Source organism: Gopherus evgoodei, chromosome 3, assembly GCF_007399415.2.
Source record: "Gopherus evgoodei ecotype Sinaloan lineage chromosome 3, rGopEvg1_v1.p, whole genome shotgun sequence".
In the NCBI taxonomy this organism is placed as follows: Eukaryota; Metazoa; Chordata; order Testudines; family Testudinidae; genus Gopherus; species Gopherus evgoodei.
The window spans coordinates 153,840,662-153,864,309 of NC_044324.1; the positions used below are offsets into that span (position 1 = coordinate 153,840,662).

The 23,648-nt window shown below is 40.2% G+C and overlaps 1 protein-coding gene across 2 annotated transcripts in view; it reads left to right on the top strand.

The window, feature by feature from the left end:
- The window catches only part of CNST (consortin, connexin sorting protein), a 119,121-nt gene that overhangs the window by 32,894 nt on the left and 62,579 nt on the right, over positions 1-23,648 (top strand). For both annotated transcript variants that reach the window (XM_030557040.1, XM_030557041.1), the window contains exon 4: positions 3,680-4,118. In XM_030557040.1, the coding sequence (XP_030412900.1) occupies positions 3,731-4,118 (388 nt within the window). In that variant the 5' untranslated portion in view covers positions 3,680-3,730. The remainder of the gene's footprint in view (positions 1-3,679; positions 4,119-23,648) is intronic.

Here is a 23,648-nt window from a genome sequence, read left to right on the forward strand (position 1 = left end):
GCTTTCCACCCAAGTGGGCCTGACTGACAACTCATTAACCTTCCAGCATTGACAGATGTACAACACTTTTTCAAAGATGACCAATTTACAAGAAAAGCAAAATTCTCTTTTCCAAAGCAAAGGAATAACTTGCACCGACAAAACTGATGGTGTGTTCTCAGCCCTACATACACCTTCTCAGTAAAACTTCTAGAATGTGTATCTTCTGAGTTTCCTTGGCAACTGGCCACCATAACATTCCTGGCATGTGCCCAGCTTCACAATCTCCTAATGCTATGGAAGGCTTTTTATATGGGTAAGTCTTTTGAAAACTATTGAAAAACTTGTAGGAAAGCAATGAATAAAGTGGCCCATGAATATCTAAGAAGTATGGGAAAATAACCACTTTCTTAGGAGACCCAGACTACGAGAAATGACCCTAGCACACTTCATGGCAATTGTTCGACAAAATGCTTGAACCACAAGTGAGCAGTATTGCCTAAAACAGAGGTTCTCAACTGGTGGTCCACGGATAGTTTCCTCTAAGGTGTGCACCTGGGCATCCACACACGAGAGAATGAAGGGCCACGCAGGCATGGCTCCACTAATAAGGTGCTTGGACTCTGGAGAAGATGCACATGGAAGGTCAGGTGGTGGCCTTGGGAATAGGCAGTAGGTGAGAGGGAGCAGTGGGGTGAGAAGAGGGGGTGGGGGGAATTTGGGATATACAAGGCTGCGGTGACCAGAGAAAGAGGTGACTTTCCCCAGCTCCAGGGCTGTGGGCTGCCGAGGAGAGGCGGCCCTCCTTCCCAGCCGCAGATCTGTGGCTGCTGTGGCAGGGAGAGATCCCCGCCTTCCCAGCCCCAGCTCGGGAGCTGCTGCGGTGAGGAAAAGAGGGTACATCCATCACGTTAGAAAGGTAAAACTACTTATATGAAAATATGAGTTGTGTGCTTTTATTTGTAGAACAGTGGTAGGCAATCTATGGCATGCATGCCGAAGGTGGCACGTGAGCTGATTTTCAGTGGCACTCACACTGCCCGGGTCCTGGCCACCAGTCCAGGAGGCTGAAAGGTTGCCGACTCCTGTTGTAGAACAAAAAAAGTTAATTATTACTAAGGTTTTTTTTATATAGCACTTTTATCCCAAGCGCTTTATCAAAGTCAGTTAATGGTACAAACAGCATTTGGAAAGATCAGTAAGTGGTCCGCCAAGACCCTCAGCAATTTTCAAGTGGTCTGTGGAAAAAAAAAGTTTGAGAACCACTGGCCTAGAAGGCCAGGTGTAATTAGAGTAGCCTTAATGCTTGATTTATGCCAGGGCTTGCTAGGGCTGAGGTCCCGCACCTGTAGGCTTGGCAGTTCATAGCCCCTGTGATAAATAAAGGGCAGGGTAGCTCCAGCCAGCCAGTTAGCTGTAAAATCCTTCTTGGTAGCTGTTCTCTACTTGCTTTACCTGTAAAGGGTTAAAAAGTCTCCCAGATAAAGAAAAGAAAGTGGGCACCTGACCAAAAGAGCCAATGGGAAGGCTAGAACTTTAAAAACTGGGGAAAAAACTTTCCCTTTGTCTGTGATTGTTCTCTCTCGGCTGAAGAGATGGGGCACCAGGAATGCTCTGTAAAGTTTGAAGCCAGATATGAAAATCTTCAGATCATATCTAGAACTACTTCTAACAACCCAAGTATGTAAATAAATTAGGAACGTTTAGAAAGACGTGATTAGGTTTATTTCTGTTTATATTTAAGGCTTGTGGATTCCTCTGTGCTAACCCCAGATGCTTTTGTTTGCTTGTAACCTTTAAGCTCAAATGGGGGCCCGCAAGGATTCTAAAAATTAATACTTGCCACTCCAGGCTTGTAATAAACTCCCAAGGTTAAGGCTTTTCTCTGACCTTGGCTTGGTAAGCACTGCCACCACCCAAATGCAAAAAACTCCTTTGGACCCAGGAAGGAGCCCATGTGAATTCCTCCCAGTGGAGTACCCTCAAGCCCTTTTACCTCCTCCTCTGGAGAAGAACTGAGAGACAAAACAAAGAAAATTAGCTGTTGCCACCAGCTAATGAAACAGCATATGCACAAACCTCTTAGGACATCCAAAATCCAATCCTGTTCTTAAAAAAGGTAAATTTTATTAACAACAAAAAGGAAGAAAATAAATCTGGAATTTAGGCTTTTGCTAATTTTTAAAAGAGCAGTTCCAAAAAATTAATCATCCAAAATAGCTTTCTTGGAGGTTCAGCTTAAAGGTTACATGCAAACAAAAGCATGGGCTTACTGCATCAGTTATGATTGTTTAAAAAAAACAACACACAATTGCTTGAGCTCCAGCGCCTCTTTCATTACAAATTAAGAATTACTAGCCTGGTGTATATGGTGCTTCAACATAATCCTGTTGGTAGCCTCTACTGCCTATAGTCATCTGCTTTTTGCCGTCCTTTATCCCTCCCTCCTCAAATTGAGAGTGCCTAAAGGGCAGGTGACAGTTAGAAAACTACCTTCTTTCCTTCAGGTTCAGTACTCACTGTGTGTATGAGGTCTTGGTGGCACACGATGGCAGTATTTACAACTGCTTGTGCCAGGCAATTTGACCCTATCAGTGTTCTCTTTAAATCTAGGGTTCCTTAGGCGCCGTTCAGTCTTTTGTTCCACTGAAAAGTACTTAAAAGTAAAGCAAAACAAAATCACAGGCAGACTTTATTAAGTCTGTATTTCATCTGAAATGTTGATTTCTTAAGGGCCATTATGTAATTCTGGATAAAATATTTTGCTTAAGGCTTGTTCTGTAAAGTGTAGTGTTTTTTCAGTGCATTTTTAGGTTTATTATTTAAACACTTCAGATTATTTTTATACAGTGTATATATTGGAGTGATGCATCATTATGATGATTTGATAACTTAGGTCATCAGCACTGCGATGCTTGTAAAAGCCAATACAAATGTAGAATTATCTCAGTAAGAACTGTACAACTTTCTCTTGTTGGGGTCTGCTTTTGCCTTGTTGCACATACCAATTTAATTTCAGCTTTCATTGGAACTGTGTATGTATAAAAAATCAAAATTTACCTCAGTTATGGGGGAGGGGTTTGTTTCTTAAAGCTCCATCTGCTGCTTTGTGTGCTGAAAATGTTTAATGTTCTCTTGAAAAAAATGTGATGATTTAATTCAGTAAACAATTTTCCTGTATATTTAACTGTTGTAACAGTGCTCTTTTGCATATCTGAAGTGATACTGTGTTTGGCGGAATAGGAGTTCTCGTGTTTGTCTCCCACCTCTTTATTCCTCACCCACCTTTTTTTTTACTTCAGCCGAACCACATCTCTTTTTTCAACAAAAATAGTTTCATTTTATTTGTTTAAAAATCTAGATAAGGTGTTTATTTCCTGGTTACTGATACTATTGTGAATACTACTGTGGAGCACACATATATACATACAAATATATAACTGATTCCAGTAAAAAGGCCGACAATATAGCCTCCTGTCTTCCAGACCAGTATTGACAATGTACATTAATATTGTCTTAACATGCAGAGAAATTTTGTTATATGTGTTGTGATGTGGCAGTGGTGATGCTGTATTTAACTGCCTCTTAAAATTTTTCAGGAATACATACCTTGGCTAGCTTAATTCCATATTGGCTGAAATTAGACATAAAGACCCTCTCTTCCATATTTGTTAATATTTTTCCTAATTTGATATTTTAGACCTAAGAACCGTTTTGATAGAGTTTAAGCTGTTCAGCAAGGGGCGCTCTAATGGATGACGAAGAATTTCCTACAAATGATCAACTGATAGACTTAAAGGACAGACTTCATGCTGGTGACAGTGTGGGAAATGTGGGAATTCATTTGGCTTCTTCATCTGATGAAAATGAAAATCAACTTGATGGTGACAGGAGTGAGGTCCTGACCAGTGGTGACAGTGCAATGGGAATGCATGAAAAGGTTGAGCAGGACAATATCAATAATAATGAAAATGTGGACAGTGGAGACTGTACGCCAAGCTGCAAAGAAGTTGAGACTGAGAAGAACTCTGAAAGTTTCCATATGGACATTCATAGAGAGGAAAAGCCTGTTCTAGAAAAATGGACAGATGGAAAAAGAAGTCCAACTTGCGAAAAAGACTCCATTAGAAAATCTACAGGTACTTTCAAAAATTATATATTCTTGTTCATTTTGTTTTGAATAATGAAGCTCTGGTTCTATTCCATGAGTCAGTCATATTTACAACTAATGTACACACTTGTTTTTAATTTCAACAACTTTCAGTAAAATGGTATTATTTATTGACGTACTGACAATAGCAAACCAGAGCTCAAAATCTAAACAAGTGAGAGACAGTAAACAGTATACGCTGGGGAAATAAATGAATGGATAAATTACTGACTGAATTTCTGTCTGAAGTCCAAATACAGAGAACATGTTTCTTGATCATTTGTGTGTTCAAAAGCAAGATTTTTGGTGTCCTATTATGGCATCAACATTTGAAAACTTGGCTTCAGTCACAAAATATCTTGATCTTGGACTTCTATTACCAAAATTTACTTAGGTTTCCCAAGCTAAATAAATACTTCAATTACGTACATCTTGATTAACACATTGTGTGTGTAAAGCAGCTGCCAAGTTTTTAGATAAAGAGCTACAGTTAAATTTTGAAGAGTGAATTATACAAAGTGGCTAAGGATAATTTTAAAAATACTTTTCTATTACATGTTCTGCTTCTTTGAAATGTTCCTTCCCTTTGTGAAAATATGTTTGTGTTGATATTGGTTTCACCATGTCAGGTTTTATACTTTTTGTAGTGTTGCAGAATATACTGGTGAATACAGTACGTTTTGTTTTGTTTCATTGTATCTTGGAGGATTGTTTAAAGGTCGTTGGGCAGGATTCAGTGATGCCCAGGCTGATTTTTTTCTACAATTTTTTTTCTCTTTGTTGTTGAATTTTTGGGCGCTCGGCTGAGAATTAACAGCTAAACTGACTAGTCATGTACAATGGCAGGCATTTTCAAAATCACTTTTTTCATCTTACCCCACCAAAGCTACCCGCTAAATAATCATTTTGTTTTTCCTTGAAATATATGTTTTCAAACTAAGGCTTTACCAAGGCTTTACATTCTGGTGGGTGGTTTTATAACACTTTATTCGCTGTGCCCAAGAATTGTTGCCAGTGTTTTGTAACATTTTCCTTGAAAGATTTTTCAGATAAACCAGGTAGGGTGGAGTAGAAGGGGAACTGTAATCTGCCAGTGAGATTCGGTGTGCATTTTGCTGAATTTTCAGTTGTTTTCATATTAGTATCCTAATTCAAGGCCTAAGGAGATTTATGGTTTGGATAAACATCTAGAAGTTTGGATATTTATCAGAACTTATGGAAACTTCCCCATATGAAAGTCTATGGTCCTCTCCCACTCCCATCCTCCCTCCCTACTTGAAAGAAACACTCCAACAATAGCCTCTCACTGCTTATAGTTGTTTCCTTGAGGAAAATGTCCTCTTCCATAGTGTTTGTGCCAGTCCATCTTCAGGATGCCTTTCTTTGTGGCAATGGGGGAGACATAACAAAGCTTGGATTTGTGATATTTTGGTTCAATAAAACATCTGAAGACAAATGAGCACAAAATGCATGCAGAGAAGAATACATTCTAAAGCATGCGTGCCTTCAAAATAATCATCAGCTATAAGATCTTTAAATCCATACAAGTGTAAACAAACCAGAAGCTGATGATTTTAAAATTAAGTTAACTTGAGTGTAGAGTGTGTTTTGACAGATGGACTCTAGTGTTAACATTTTGATTTCATCCATATTTGTGGTCATTAATGATTCTGCCAGGTATGACCCTGAGCAGATCAGTAGTGACTATAGGTCTCTGGGAGTGAGGTTGAAGGAGTCAGGGTCACAAGTGGTGGTCTTGTGCACCCTGCCAGCTGAGGGAAAGGGCCCAGGCTGGGACAGATGCATCGTGGAGATGAATGCATGGCTACGCAGATGATGCCAACAAGAGTCCTTTGGTTTTCTTGATCATGGGATGCTCTTCCCTGGAGGAGGATTTCTGGGAAGAGATAGCGTCCATCTGATGAAGGGGAAGAGCATTTTGGAACACCAACTCATCAATCTAGTGCAGAGGGCTTTAAACTAGGTTCAAAGGGGGCAGGTAACAAAAACCAACGGGTAAGTATTAAAAAAAAAATTTACCTTGACAGGAGGTTGGAAGTTGGAGATGAAATGGAAGATTACAGTAGAGTCAATAGGAGCAACAGGAAGGAAAACACTGGGGGAATCTGCTCAACATTTTACATGTCAGTACACAAATGTAAGGCATCTGAGGAGTAGACGGAAGAACTGGAAGTCTAAGTACTGTGATAGACCCAGACCAGTTGAGTACAGCAGAGTAGCAGAAGGCAGATATACTGGCCACTGGATTAACAGTTTTCTGTTTCCTGACTGGTCAGAGCAGGGGCTGCTCCAGGCTAATGAGAACACCTGACTCTAATTAACCTGCAAAGAGTCAGGTGAGGCTATTAAGTTATTGTGACCACCTGACTCTAAGGCCCTGCTGATACTATAAAAAGGGCTCACTCCAGTCAGGCAGGGGAGAGTCAGGGAGCCAGAGGAAAGGAAGTGCAGCTGAAGGGCTGGTTACCGAAGACACCCTCAAACCATCGTTAAGTGAGCCCTAAGATAAGGGTGAAGAAGGGAGAAGCAGGAGAGCTGTGGGGAAGTGGCCTAGGGAAATGTAGCAACTCTGGCAGTGCAAGGTTGGCTGCCAACAGCTGCTACCATTAGGGTCCCTGGGTCGGACCCCGGAATAGAGGGCGGGCCCGGGTTCCCCCTAACCCACCACTACAGGAACATCTCGTGGGAGAGGAAGTCAGGCCCCTGTTGGGACAGGAGGCTAAACTGTTCTGAAATAAGCTCCCAGGGACAACAGAGAGTGTGGGAGTTCGCTCATCAACCTCCTTGCAGGCCTATGTTGAAAAGGGCTCAGTAGACTGTAACTCTGGCCCTAGAGAGGGAAGGGCTACATGGAGGGTCACAGTGAGCCACTGAGGCAAGCATAAACCACCTAAAAGCGCCGGACCCACGGGAGCAAGGTCAGAGCTCTGCCACAGTACACATGCTAAATTATGACTTAATTGCCATCACAGAAAATTGCTGGGATAAATCTCATGGCTGGAATCTTGGCATAGTGGGAGAGGGCTTGTTCTGGAAGGACAGGCAGGGAAAAAGGAGCAGTTGTTACATTATACATCAACAATGCATACACTTCTTCTGAAGTCCAGGAGGAGGTGGGATGCAACCCAGTTGAAAGTATCTGGATGAAGACAGAAGGTGGAAAAAACAGGAGTGATGTCATGGTACGGGTCTATTGTAGACAACCAAATCAGGAAGAAGAGGTGATGAGGAATTTCTAGACCAAATAATAGAAATAGCCAAAACGCAAGATGTGGTAGTAATGCGGGATTTCAGATACCTAGATATCTGTTGGAAAAGTAATATGGGAAAACACAGTAAGTTCTTGGAATGTGTTGGGAACAACTTCTTGTTTCAGAAGTTGGAGGAAGTAAATGGGGAGGCAGCCATTTAAGACTTGATTCTGACCAACAAGGAGGAGTTGGTTACAAATCTAAAGATAGACGGCAGCTTTGGTGAAAGTGATCGTGAAATGAGAGGTTTCATCATCTAAGGCAGGGGTAGGCAACCTATGGCACGGATGCCAAAGTCGGCACGCAAGCTGATTTTCAGTGGCACTCACACTGGCAGGGGCATGGCCACCAGTCCAGGGGCTCTGTATTTTAATTTAATTTTAAATGAAGCTTCTTAAACATTTTAAAAGTCTTATTTACTTTACATACAACAATAGTTTAGTTATATATTACAGACTTATAGAAAGAGACCTTCTAAAAACATTAAAATGTTTTACCGGCATGTGAAACCTTAAATTAGAGTGAATAAATGAAGATTTGGCACACCACTTCTGAAAAGTTGCTGACCCCTGTTCTAATGTGTTTTCAGTATTAACATTTGATAGCCATGCCTGGTCTGTTAAATGTAGGCAATCAGAGACTTTTCCCAATTTAACAGAATCACTATAAACAACATGTCAGCATGATGTAAAGATGCTCACTCTGCATCTTGGTAACTCCCTGTTAAACAGAGAGATCCAATAATTTAATGTTTCTCTAAACAAAAGCTCACTGTTGTAACGAATGTTGTATTGTGTCTGATATTTAGATGGCCAAGATTTGTAAACTTGTTAACATTTTCTAAATAAACAAATAATTAAAGAGCTCCTTCAGCCATATTGACCTCTTACTATTTTCTTAACATCAGGGTAGTTTGCTGTTGTACCCTAAATATTGTTTTTCAACAACTGCCAACTCTCCCAAATTCCTTTTCCCCTCTTAGGTTTTCTTCCCATGGGATCTACTAGTTCTCTCAGTTTGTTAAACTCTGCTTTTTTAAATCCAGTGTCTTTATTCTGCTGCTCTTACTCCTTCCTTTCCTTATATTAGAGGTCGGCAATCTTTCAGAAGTGGTGTGCTGAGTCTTCATTTATTCACTCTAATTTAAGGTTTCACATGCCGGTAATACATTTTAACGTTGTTAGAAGGTCTCTTTCTATAAGTCTATAATATATAACTAAACTATTGTTGTATGTAAAGTAAATAAGGTTTTTAAAATATTTAAGAAGCTTCATTTAAAATTAAATTAAAATGCAGAGCCCCCCCCCCAGATCAGTGGCCAGGACCTGGGCAGTGTGAGTGCCTCTGAAAATCAGTTAGCGTGCCGTGTCATAGGTTGCCTACCCCTGCACTACTGCTTTAAGCTGGCTGTCTTGTAATACCATAAAATATTTGGAACAGTTTGTCCACTCTGTTTAAATGGGTCTGTTCAAAGTATCTGCATTTACTCTTGGTCTTCTCTTATTCTGTGTAGTCTAACAACATCCCTTATGTTCCACATCAGGAACATTTTTATGACTTGAAAATCCAACAGAAATCCTACAAAAGATGGAAACATGGGAAAAATTGCTAAGAATGAGTACCAAAGACTAGTACAAACATGTAGAGATAAAATCAGAAAGTCTAAGGCGTAACATGAGTTACATCTAGCCATGGATATAAAAGGCAATAAGAAGAGTTTTTATAAATACCTTAGGAGCAGGGGTCAGACAAAGGAAAGTGTAGGTCCCTTATTTATCAGGAAAGGAGAGCTAATAATGGACAGCACCAAGAGCTGAGATGTTTAATGCCTCTTTTGCCTCAGTCTTTACTAAAAAAGTTAATTGTGACTTAGTACTTAACATAGGCGTGGGCAAATTACGGGCTGCTTCTGGCCTGTCAGACATTTTAATCCAACCCTCGAGCTCCCACCACGGAGCAGGTTCAGTGGCTTGCCCTTCTCTGGTGCTCCAGCCAGGGAGTGGGGTAAGGGGGCTTTCTGCGCAGCATGTCCCACCTCCAGCTCCTATGTATAGGGGCAGCCTGCCCAGCGGACTCCACACTTATGCTACCCATACCCCAAGCACTGCCCCCCACAGCTGCAGGAGGTGGTGGCTGCAGACGGGGCAGCACATAGAGCCACCTGGCCACCCCTCTGCGTAGGAGCCGAAGCGGGAGGACCTGCCGCTGCTTTCAGGAGCTGCTTGAGGTAAGTGCCACCTGGAGCCTGCACCCCTGATCCTCCCCCCCCACCACCACATGCACCTCGACCCCCTGCCCCCAGCTCTGATCTCAATCCCGCCCTCCGAACCCCTTGGTCCCAGCACAGCGCACTCTCTTGCACCCTAAACCCTTCATCCTCAGCACCACCCAAGAGCCCACACCCCCAGCCAGAGCTCTCAACACCCCCCACCCCTGCATCCTTACCCCCTGCCACAGCCCGGAGCCTCCTCCCATACCCTGAACTTCTCACTTCTGGCCCCACCCCAGGGCCCACACCCCAACCCCCAATTTCATGAGCATTCATGGCCTGCCATACAATTTCCATACCCAGATGTGGCCCTCAGGCCAAAAAGTTTGCCCTCCCCTGGCTTAACACAATTAATCTTAACAACAAGGGGAAAGAAACACAAATCAGAATAGGAGAAGAACAGGTTAAATAATATTTATAAAGTTAGATGTATTTCAGTCAGCAGGGCCTGACACAATGTATGCTAAGAGTACTTAAGGAACTAGCTGAAGCAATCTCAGAACCATTAGTGATTTTCTTCAATACCTCATGGAGGACAGGTGAAATCCCAGAGAAATGAAGAAGAGCAAATATGATATCTATATTTAAAAGGAGACCAAAGAGGACCCAGGGAATTATGACCAGTGAGCCGAACTTCGATACCTGGAAAGATACTAAAACAAATTATTAAACTATCCATTTATATACACCTAGAGGATAATAGAGTGATAAGTAATAGCCATCATGGATTTGTCAAGAAATCATAGAAATGTAAGGCTGGAAGGGACCTAGAAAAGTAATCAAGTCCAACTCTGCACTGAAGAAGGGTCAAGTAAATTTAGACTCTTTCTGACAGATTTGTCTAACCTGTTTTTAAAAACCTCAGATGATAGAGATTCCATAACCTCCTCTGGAAGCCTTATTCCAGTGCTTTAACTAGCCTCACACTGAAGTTTTTCCTTTTAACCTAAATTTTCCTTGCTGCAGGTTAAGCCCATTAGTTTTTGTCCTACCTCCAGTAGATATGGAGAATAGTTGATCACCATCCTCTCTTAAGCCCTTAACATAGTTGAAGACTGTTAACAAGTCCACCCTCAGTTGTCTTTTCTCAAGACTAAACATGCCCAGTTTTTTAAACCATTTATCATCTTTGTAGCTCTACTCTGGACTCTCTCCAGTTTGTCTATATCTTTCCTTAAGTGTGGTGCCCAGAACTGGACACAGTACTCCAGCTGCGGCCTCACCTGAGTAGTAGGACAATTTTCTCCCATGTCTTGGATATGACACTCATGTTAATACACCACAGAATGATATTTAGCATGGGAGCATAATGCAGTAAAATCTTATTCCATGATCAGATTAGTGATAAAAAGGTAAGAGAGCTGTAAAATCTGTAGATTTGTAAAAATCTGCAGAATCATAATTTCAATGGTGTCACCCTCTGCGCTGTGGCAGTGAGAACTGGCTGTCCCCCAGCTGGAAATTTTAATAGTATGTTCTTGGAAATGGGTCAAGTTGAGTATCATTCAAAAGCCCTTTCTCCCATGAATATAATAGTACCAAATATGATATTATGGTACCTAGAACAGTTGTATATTTGATAAAATGTTTAAAAATCAATGCTTTTTAAATGATACTTTAACACGGATGCATTGCTTTGGTAATCCTAGGGAAGTTAACCTTGACATCTGTGAGTGAAAACATTTATTTATCTAAGTCATCATCACTGTCATCTCTGTATAGGGCACTGCTGCTAGACATGTCAAACTGATGCTCATCCACACTGCACTCGCACATCCCCATACAAGACAGATTGCTGGCCAAACGTTGGCAGAGTGGTGAGCATCTGGTCTTTGCATATAAGCATTTGATTAGCTGAAGGATGGATTTAGGAGTCCATGGTACTTCAAACATAAGTAATGTGATCTGTTTATCCTCCAAGACCCTTTGTGCCCAATAGGGGAGGGTAGTTTTGGATATGCTCGTTCTTCTGGGAGCCATTCCATTGCTGGATAATAGCAGGTATAAATGCACGCTTTACAAGCGTTGTAATGTTGGTCTTCAAATGGTAAACTCAGCGTGAATTTATAACCTCATCGGTGACTGTCTCAGCCATTCCGAGCATCTGCAGAGTGAGGAAAAAGGCTTAGGTGACTGAACCAAATGAGTTCCAGTCAGATAGCTTGGTCTTCCAGCCAAACTTTCAGTTGTATCATATCCTGAAAGGATATGGAAGCCTAGCAGTGCATCAGATTTTAATGGGCCAAGTGATCGGTACAAATCTCTGACCCCTGTGGAGAACCGCTGGATACCACCATCCAGTTTGACAGTTAACCATTGAACCACTCGTTCATAAGCCTAATTTTTTTTAGTAAAAAAAGGGAAGCACCAGAGAAGGAGGTCGGCTTATGAATGGATATAGAGAGGGAGAAGTGGGGCACAGCACCTCCCGCCAACAGAGGGAGCAAGGGGAGGCAGCAGAGCCAGCAGGGAAGAGGCGGGGCCAGAGTCTCTCCGCTTCTGGCCACACTGCTCTGCCCCGAGCCTCCAAAGCAGTTGCAGCTCTAGGGCTGGCAGGCTGCAGGCGTGCCCCTCGGCCCTGCCCCCCAGAACAGGCTGTGGCCATGCCACCCGGGCGCCGGAGCATGCTGTGGCTGTGCCGCCCGGCCCAGCTCACTGGAACATGCTGCAGCTGCACCCCCTGGTCTGACCCGCCAGAGCATGGTGTGGCTGTGCCACCCGGTCCGACCCAGCCCGCTGTAATGTGCGGTGGCTGTGCCTCCTGGTCTGGTCTGGCAGAGCAGGCTGCAGCCAGACCAGAGACCTCCTCCCCTGGCCCTCACCAGGTAAGGTAAGAAGGGATGGGGGATGTGGAGGTGTGGGGGTCCCGGGCTAGGGGTGGGGTCATGTGGAGGGTGATCACGGATTACTCCCCTGATGCCCAGCTCCCCCCCCCCACACCCCAAAAATTTCCCCACCAGTTGCTGTCCCGGCCTATTGGGGTAAGCAGCTGGCACGCCAGGATGCTTTGTTTACTTAGGTCTCTAAAAGGTCCAATGCCAAGTTCGTTAATCCAGTGTGTAAAGCACGTGCTAGCTGGGGATGCATATTGTTCCCAGAAAAAAAAAGGGAAAATTAAATAATAAAAAAAAGAGAGAACTGCAGAGCTTCAAGACAAACTTGTGCTGTACAGGCCACTGCAGAACCTGAGAAATCTTGTTTCTCATCTTTTTTCTCCTCACCTTTTTTCTCTTCAGAGATGCAAATTCCTGTGACTCATTCTAAAGTTTTAAAAAGCTTAGTATTTATATTTGGTGTTCAAAGTGTCTTCACTGTGATGCCAATATAAAAGAGCAAGCCCGTAGAGTACGGCTGATTTCACAGAAGGTGTGCAAGTCTGCTGCATTTTAGAAATGCAGTTCTACTCTGAAAAGTAGCAATTTAAGTATTCAGAGTCATAGCTGCTTATTTTATTTAATATACTTGTAAAGCTTGCTATTTCTGCTAGCCCTGAAGAACCAACACAATTACAATAGTGTGAGCTGTATTCTGTTGCTTCCTGTATAGCAACAAAATTGTTTACTTAGGGCTCTGCAAACTCAGTGAAAACTACAGGTTGCTCATGTGTCCCTGAGGTTAGAATTTGGCTTGCAGAATCCATATTGCTGATAACAATGTGTGCAGGGTTGGCAGTTAGAAAAAGAAGCATCTTTTTTCATTTAATTCAAGCATGTTTGATCTAGAAATCATTGAGGCTTAATAAACATGGAACTCCTTGATGTTACTTGTGCAGTCTCCTTCTGGTAAAGAACTCCTCATTGAAAATGACAATAAAATAAAAGGAATTCTTTAAATTTAAGAATTTTTACAAGAATTCATCTACCTGCATTAGTGTTCAGTATTGTGGTTATAGTAATAAATATGCTTTGACATATCAGTTCAGGAGTTGACACTTTATTTTCAACCACTAGTCCATGACTATATCAAGTCCTGGACCGTAGACTGGTGTAATTTTCATTCCCTGTATTGAAATTAATCCTCTCATATGTAAAGATATGTATTGTATATTAAGGTATTATGAAATTTTCACTGTCATTTTGCAGTTTCTCATTTAATATTCATGGCATCACCCAATAAGGTGAAAAATTAAGTTTATGGATAGTGAAATTGAGATCTATGCAATTTTTAATCAATGTCCATTTCTGTTTTTTCTCAAACATGAAAAGGAAACTGCCCTGAGGCTGATTCCCGAGTGTTATTAACAGTGATGAAATTGGGAGGACAATGATGTCTGACATTGAAGTGTGTTGCTGCAAATTTATCATTATCTGGATCTGAAGTGGCATCAGATATACAGAATATACATTCTGGACCTCATAATCTGTTTTAGGGATGTACAGGTGTTCATTTTGTTTATCAGGGAACGCTTTAACTCAATTCTTTTATGTCATATGATTCTATAAGTACTGTATGTTCTCTCCTCCTAGCAGGGGCTCCCAAGCTTTTCTGGGTCTCCCCTCATTTCTCCCATTCACCTCAACCACTGTGTCCCCAAATCTCATGAATTGTTCTTTTGCTTGGGAGAGCTAGGTAGCTGAGGATATGTCTAAACTGCAATTAGACACCCACAGCTGGTCCATGACTCAGGCTAGCGGGGCTCAGGCTAAGGGGCTGTTTAATTGTGGTGTAGATTTTCAGGCTCAAGCTGCAGTCCACCATCTGGGACTCTCCTATCTCCTTGACCTCCATAACTAAATTGTATCCTTGGTCATGGCAAATCTCATCACTTTTCACTTACAAGAAAATGGTGGTATCCTGAGCATCAGGTTGTTGCTTTCCCTAATCTGATAGTGGGGAAACACTTTTCTGGATGCTAGTGGGGAGGAAGAAATGAAAACTCTGCAATATATGTAAGTAACAAAGCTGTTCCCATTCTTCATCACATTCACTTGTTAGTGTGGGGTATCTATGTTTCCCTACCCTTCATCTGTTTGTGACTTTAGAGTATAAACTCTTAGCAATTGTCTCTTTTCTGTGTTTGTATGGCACCCTGCACAATGGGGCCCCAATCCTTTAGGTGCCCCCATAATATAAATACTTACCTCTACTAATACTGAATTCATATATCAGTGTTTGATCATCGCTAAGCACTGTAGTGTTGATAAGCAGCTTTCATGTTCTACAACAGTTAGACTGAGAAACAGCCCAGTACTGAATATAATACTGAAAAATTAGAAGTATTATGAGCTAGCTATCATTACGTAGAATCATGACGTTAGATTATATCTGCTCACTTTCCAGAAGCTTCTTGATTCTGTCAAACCAAGCCTTCCCTAATAATTCACATCTCCATGTACTGTGCCCCTCTTGTTAATATTCAGTTAGAGTTGATTCCACCCACTAATCTTTTCAATATGTAGAATATTAATGTAAATACTTCAAAGTGACAGTTTTTAAAAAATGACCAAAAAATTTGCAAGAAATACAAAATGAACAAAATCATTTTTTGTTTTTTTTCAAAACCCTCCTTAGGATTTTAAGGAGAAAAAGTCAAAGATGCAGAAGAGGAGGTGAAGGAAGGAGCAAGACTTAGTCAAATAAGTGAAGTGGAGTTGTTTAGCAAGGAAGACTGCAGGACATGAGAAGAAATGTGTAGTGAGAAATTCTGTGTGGTCCATGGACTTCCTTTAGATGCATTCAGTGGTAGGGTGGGAATAATGGAAGTGAATGCAAGGACTGAGCCAGCGCAGGTAGGTTATGAGTAAAGGTCCTGAAGTTGATTAAGGTGGAGGTCGCAAGTGAAGATGTAGGAGTTGGGGACATGAGAGAAGTTTGAGAGGCTGTTGGCTTAGAGGTCATAAAAAGATCAAGAGAGGGTGGAGGGCAAGGGGGGGAAATGCAGTACTGAAGGAAATGAGATGGTTCTCTGAAAGGGAATTAGGCAAGCAAGAGCACAAATCTGGGTCAAGATTAGACCAAGAGATTGACTATAATGGTGGATGGGGGGAGTCAAATCACAGCTGCAGGTGATGAGATGGTAATGATTCCGAGTGTTTTCTAACTAGGACCAGATTTAAATTGACTCAGGTAACAACATGCAATCTTCTAGCAATCCACTTGTAAAGCAAAATATTCCTCTTAAACTAAATCCTCTAGATGAGCTTCATCTCAGTTTTTAATGTCATAAAAATAAGATCTGGCTGTAGCAACAGCCATAATATATCACAAGATAGAAATTCTTCATTGTATTATGTTAGCTATTTATTTACATTGTAAATTTATACTGATAAAGGTATCTGTAAAATATTTTATCAACTATAGTGTGAACAACTAAATCTAACACGTAGATACTGTATTAAGACAACAATTGTAACAATCTGTTTGCAAACAATACAGATGATTTTTATTGATATTTCAAGTACGTCAGTAAGTTCTAGAGTTAACTTGGATAATTTACTCTTCATAGTCTGAAACCATTTTTGAAAGGAGCTGTAAGGAGAGAGGAAAATACTGAATATATAACATAGCAGCAGCAACGTGCACCAAAAATGGAGTGTAAGAGAGATGATGTATTTGTGGAGGTCAGATGTGTCAAGTGAAATCTAGTGTTTTTAAAATACTAGAAAGATACATTGAAATTTAATAATTTGGAAGAGTCGTGTGGCCATTTGAATACTCTGCATCAGACCTCTAGAGAAATCTGAGTCAATTTAATTAGTAAGTCATTCTTCCTCTAGAAAACTTACTAGATGTGAATGAAAATAGTACTAGAGCCCTGCTCTTTGATTTGTGTGAATGTGCAGGATCCTGAAGAGTTTTGTATGAGAATTCTAAGCCATGTCATAGGCACAAAGTCCTACAATTGGTACAAGTTCACGACATTTGTTTCAATAATCAAAAATGTACATTTGATTGTAATAATAGCTCTATTGTGCTAGCGTGTTCCGTGAGATCTTTCTAGGGAGAAGCCAGATATGAGTGTGTTTCTTTGGCTTGATTGCATTGGGTCAGGGAGACCATCGCTAAACCAGGGGAGCACTTGCTTCTTTATCTAAATGGCTGTACCTCTGCATATAACAACTACTTTTCTACAGTACGTTAATCTTACTAATTTTTTTCACTCTTGGTCAAATAAAGTTAAATACATGGGGGTTTCATTTTCCTGTGAGGTTATTCGGCCCTAAACTTGCTCTGATTCCAGGGAGCAGAATGAGTGCAGTTCATTTAATTTAAGTCAGCAGCCTAGATTTGAACTGGAAAGAACAGATACTAATTTTTTCCCCACTTGACCTATTAGTCCCCTTGCTTTGAGATTGTTTTCCACAGAGTGACTCTGTGTCGTATAAACATACCTCACACAGCTCTAGTGGTTGTCCAAGAAATAAAACATCAGAATGTAGGTTAAAAGGCAGGACAAAGTTTGAACAAAGTAAATAAAGAAGTAATGGGTTGAATTAAGGAAACAATTATAAGTGAGCCTCTTGTACTGCAGAAGAAGAAAAATGGCATTCACTTACGGCCTGATCTGACTCTGCTTGAATGCTGCCTGTTTAGTCTATCTAGCCCAGTAGTTCTATGCTGTGGCCTCCTAGTATACCAGAAAAAAATTCCCTCCCCCTATTGTTCGGGATCGCTCCTTGCATTTTGCCATAACGAATGGCCTCCAGGTAAAAAAGCCTATGATCTAGACTTTTCTCCTGGACTCATTGCCATAGTACTGAGTACCTTACAAAATTATATTCCAGCAGGTAAACTAAACATAGTCTCACTCTTCAGTGCTCTCCTCCTTTCTCTACACTGAAAGAGAGTTTCATTTTTCTATTTCTCTATTGATATTAATAATATTTATTATAGTAAAATCATTATGCAAAAACTGTGGGGAAGCTTCTAGCTTTTTCCTTTTGTCCAGAAGGCAGTTAAAGTTTACAGCCGTTCTCAATTCTTTTTAGTAATAGTCTGTAGGCATGGGCCAGTCCTCAAGAAGACCATCTTCTGTTTTCACAAGTGTCACTTGCTCTTGATAGACCCACAAAGAAAAATATCCACTGACTACAATGGAGCAAAATTGTCCCTTTCATTCATATTCTCTTTAAAGGCTGTATGCAGTCAGCTATTACAAAATGACTCCAAAACCCAGGATATGCAGTAAAACAGGATATTTATAATAAAATAGCAATGTTATCAGTCAAAAACAGAGAATGCTTTGTAGAGAGAGCTTAAATGTACCAAATTCGCTGAAAGACCTATAGAGTCATAGAATGCTACTGTAAGAACGAATGAGCTGTTTAGCTGCAAAAGTGCCAAAACTCCACAAAGGATTAGAAACTTTATCAGGTTTAAAAATCAGAGGCTAGAAAACAAAATCCTTGTCTTTTACTGATAACACCTTAGATTATGAAAAATGGAAACCAAAAATTGAAATTTTAATTAGCTTTTCACCCCAGTTATACCCCTTGTTTTAGTCTGTTTCATGCTGTTTTAGTCTGTTTGTTCTGCTGCAAAAAATAGGGAAATGCTTGAATAAAATTGAATTTCTTCTTTTTTATCACACTGAAAACAATCCAATTAGCTCTTTGTATTTTTGTCACTGTTGTTCCAACTACCTGAGTGTCCCTCTACACATAAGAGAAGTGGAAACATAGTAGGAAACCAAGCTACCAAATGGAAACACAGCAGGGAGAGAGGAAGAGAAGGCTCTATAAAAATGGAAAGGAGAATTGTCAAGGGAAAAGGACGTAGGAAGCATGTTTTACATTGTTTTTCTCCTGTTAAGAAATCACGGGCAAGTTGATCTTGACTCATACGTATGGAATAGGTTTTCAAGCCCAGGAGGGGAAAAAAGCTTTTAAAGAAGTAACCTCTTCTAAAACACCGATGTTCAGGTCTGAGTCAATCTCCTTTCCTATTTCCCTAAAAACAAAGGTGACAAGTCAAATGGGTGTGTTCTTTTTAAACATTGCTATTATGTTGTCCTAGAAAACTGAAATTTGACTGCCACCATCACACTATCCATCTCTCTTCTTGGGCTGGTGCTTAGAGCAGTGCAGTGGGAGTAAGGAGCCTGTGTTTTCATTTATCAGAGGGGTAGCCGTGTTAGTCTGGATCTTTAAAAAAAAAAAAAAAAAAAAGCCAAGAGTCCTGTGGCACCTTATAGACTAACAGATGTATTGGAGCATGAGCTTTTGTGGTCCATGCTCATGCTCCAATGTATCTGTTAGTCTATAAGGTGCCACAGGATTCTTTGCTGTGTTTTCATTGGGACTCTAGCACTGACGTGCTGCATGACTTTAGGGAAGTTCATCTTTTGTTGTGTGACTGAGTTTTCCCAGTTGTAATCATATCTGCCTTTTGTATAGTGCTTTAAGATTCTCTGAACATTGCTTCTAGAAGCACAAAATATTATAAAAATCTGATTGTAATGTTTTTGTATATGTTCACAGTAAACTGTCCCTGGAATGAGGCTCTTAGAATGGCAAACAAATGGCCACTAGGATTGCTGCATTAGAGACTTTTGCTTAAATTATCCAATGCAGATCTTCAAACTCAGACATCTGCTTTGCATCCAGAATCTCTTGTAGGTTCTCTTCCTATTCCATTGGCACCGTATGGTCATTCAGCAATACTAAGTTTAATATTAGCTGTAATATTAATATATTCAAAATTGTTTGAGCAGGATATACTGATTAAGGAGATGATGCAACTTGTAAGTGAGGGAACTGAAATCCTGATGGGTATTAATAGTCAGATTGCATTTGATGTGCCTCCATAATTTCAATGCAATAGCAATGGTGATTTATGAGGTGTCAGCTGCTTAAAGGTGAGGTCTAATGGAACATAAATTTACAAATGAAGAACTCTAGAATTATCCTTATGGAGTTACTTTGTAGCATTTTCAAAAGATCAACCCTGGCACAATTGTAACCAAACGTTGTAAAATGACATTGTATGATATACTTGAGATAATACACAGCTTGGTGCAGTTCATATGAGCCTTCCTACTCATGGCAGCATTTGATGTATTTACTGTATAATTTATCCTCTTGTTCATATTTTTTCCAAACTAAATTCTACACATACAGTGTAAAAACTGATCAAGCTATTTCTCTTTCAGCCTGGGAAGAAAAAAAAAATACAAATCAAATCTATTTGGCCTGAATTTAAATGGTGCCACTGTGAATAGGAGCTGTTCAAATGGTGTGCAGGCCAAGTTTAGATAAGACACTCTTCCTGTTAGTGTGGTGTGCTGTGCCAACTACAACTTTGAGCTTGTCATCATGGACCTCAAAAAATATCCATATCTTTAATAAGTTTGAATTTATTTTGAAATACATTTTCAATATTTACCAGTGAAGTCCCAAAAGATGACAGCTACGGCAAGCTGTTTCCTGTAACTGAACTATATGGGAGGTATCCGTCATGAACACTGCGTTCTAATCAAACCAGAGCACTGAAGGCACTGGTCATCATTTGAATACAACCTAGCTGAATTATATGGCAGAAACTGAGTCAGGGACTGACACAGCTGAAGTTAAAGGCATTCTTGGGGAGATGAAGATGAGCACATTGTGTATCTTGATGAACTTGATCACCACTGTAGTGAAAGATAAACTTGGTCCTTGTGTGAAAACTTATCTTTTGTGATGGCAAATTGATGGAGTAAAGACTTCTGGGTCTCTAAAAGTAAAGCTGCAGAGAAGTCAGATCTATCTGGGGGGTAGGGCTAGCTCAGTGGTTTGAGCATTGACCGGCTTAAACCCAGGGTTGTGAGTTCAATCCTTGAGGGGGCCACTTAGGGATCTGGGGCAAAAATCAGCACTTGGTCTTGCTAGTGAAGGCAGGAGGCTGGACTCAATGACTTTTCAGGGTCCCTTCCAGTTCTATGAGATAGGTATATCTCTGTATATTTATCTAGATATGTTTGAAGCTGCTATTGAAAATATGGGTTCCAGAATCACCAGGCTAAAACCACCACTCTTAGTGTGATTTGAATACTTTGAATCTAAACAATGGTCTTCTGATTTAAAAAAAAAAAAAGAACAATTTTTCTAGGCCACTTTACCCAGATATTGAGTGAGGACCAGGAAACAGTCACAGTATGTTCTCAACACCAACAACTGGAAGCATTAGTGGAGGAGTAGACTAGTGCTGTTCAATATAATCAAATCTATATTAAAACAGATGGACATTATCCATAATATTATTTAGGTTTCCAAAATAAAATATTTCATAGTGGCAGCTCTGACTCGCATTCTCAGACAGGTGGTGGCAGGGGCATTATATATATATATATACTAAAGCAAGGACAAAACAAAACTTATTACCCAATGGGTGTCAGGCACACTGAAAAGAAGAGAATACAAATAAGACCTAGGCACAATATCCTAAAGAGAAAAAGCAGAATGCATAGAAATTCTTTCAGACAATCGCAGCAGCAACAATATTTTATTTCAATTTAGTTAAGAGCATGAAACCACAGCCTCAGAATTGGGACAGCCATATTTTCCTTTTGGACAACCACATTTGAAGTTTTAGCTGCCTGGGGACCAGAGATCAAAATGTGTATTTTCATTACATCTGAGACCCATTAATTTCATCAAGCTTATCCAGTATAAATTGGTTGTAGAATCAGAACCTTAATGTCTGTCCATTCAGGGATTGGGTTGCTGTTAATTTTTACATTTAATTTAAAAATGTAACATGTTTAAAAAGTACATTTTACTTAGTTATAATGAATTTGTTTTTGTGCGGAAAGGCCTGTAATGGGGGTCATTGCTACCATCCACTAGTGTTGTGTTGCAGTGTCGCAAATGGAAATGCAATGTAGAATTAAGCTTTGTTCCTTGCGCCAGAAGTAACAACAGTTTAGAACTCTGGAAAGTTCAGCCTCAGAGAATAAGGAGAACTTGTGAATAGACTCTTTGGACATGGTGATATTGATAGACTGCAGAGGAAGTTATATTTGGTCTTCTTAGGTTGGGGGCAGGAGAGCAAGGGGACCACTTCTGAAGTGGGGAGAGAAAAGTAAAAAGGGGAACCCAGGCAACCTCCCTACACCACATACACAATGAAATGCTACAGCCGCAGATAAAGGCTCTAGCTTATACTGGTAAAAAAGGCACTGATTCTGCCTTCAGTTACACTTGTATAAATCAGAAGTAACTCCACTGACTTTAATTGAATTACTTCAGAATTACAGTGGAGCAACTGGAAGGGTAGAATTTGGTCAAAGGTGGGTCACAGTATGGCTGCTTGTGGATCTGAAATATACTTTCTAAATTAATTTAATAACAAGGATGCCACAGTGGTTTCATTAAAATGTCATTTTTCCATGACAGCAATTGCAGAGTGTGGTTTATTCAGAGCTCATGTTGTGCTTTATAGATTGCCGTTAACTAGAGAATATGTAATTAAGAAGTGCAGTCTGAAGTATGACATTTCTTTGGGAGTAAAGATTTTGCTGAAGTTGAAAGCAATATTCAGAAACAGGAGAAAACATAGTTAATGATCACATGACGCAGTTCTGAACAGAAAACTATTATTTTGAAACAGTGTGGTTTCCATCTCTAACATATCCCTCAGTAAAAATGTTTGGCCCAAATTTGGCTGAAAACAGGCATGAATTAATAGTTGAAAAGCACAGGCACAAATTTATACTGGAGAAGCAGTATTAAGTTACACTCATATTGTGGCTGGCAGTAAGCCCCATATACGTATCCATCTATAGAGATTATTAGTATTCCTGTTTTGAGTAATTTAGGCAGGGAAGAAAGTGTAGCAAGTGTTAAGTGGAACAGAGGGATCCTTGTGGGAACATGTAGATGGCACTTCTTGAGCTCTGCACTCTATCCCTGAACCACCATTATGTGGTTCCACATGCAGAGAACACAAGGAGGGCCTGCAAAATGCCAGTTTCACAAGTTTAGAAGGAACAAGGATCAAAGCATAACAATTAAAGAACTGGTGACAGCTTGGAGCACAGCCACCAAATGTGCTGGTGCTCAGTCTTGCAGTTTTAAAATAGGGAAGGCCATAAAGTCACACAAACTGGCTTTCAGACAGTTTTAGAGGTTTCTGAAAGTTAAACAATCCTGACCAGAGTTTATGAAGCACATTCCAGCCATGAATCAATATATTCAAGTTTATATCGTAGATGAGGAATACTTCTTGAGTCATGGCCTAAAAATTTTTGAAAACACCTCAGGGATATGTGTTTGGTTGTTTTTTTTTCTTAAATGCCAGTACTAAAAATAGTCTACACATCATTACTGTATACCTCATTTCTTCAGGACTCTGATTACTCATCTCTTGTGCTTTAAATTACATCAGTTATATTGTGTACCTGGCTGAGACTTTATTTAATTCCAATATCAAAGAGCCTTTCTGCTTGTTTTTTTATAAGGATGTATTTTAAGTAAGTTGTGGTAGTCAATATGTAGAATGTAACTTTTAGTCATGGTAAAGCAACAGTCTTGCCATATTTCTCAAATTATTTCAAGTGACATTTTAAACATTAATGAAAATGTGAATGATTGGCAGCAATGGAAGCCAAAGCCTTCCATGTGCTCATGAATTTGAGAGATGAATGGCAGCTAAGTCTCCAAGCCCATTCAGCCCTTTACATCTTTGCTAGGATTTAACATGCAGATCATAATTTTCTCTTTATATTTGGACATTTGTCCACTTGGAACTGTGCTTCGAAGGTATTACTTATGGCACTAGCTGTGCATATGTAAGTAACTACTGTAGCACCATCTGTAATCTCTTTTTATTTTGAATTATCCCATCCTTTCTGAGAAAAATTGTGTAAATTTCCATTTCTGTTACCATCCTTCCCCAAAGGCAGGATATGTGAGCAAAGAGTGTCTCCCTTATTGGATGAGCCATTGTTTTGCATTTGCCAAAAGAAAATAATAGACATACTATAGTAACTGAATTTTATTCTTTTAGGCTGAAACTTTCCATTCTTAGTCTCATGGTTGTTTTGTTAATTTGGAAAGTT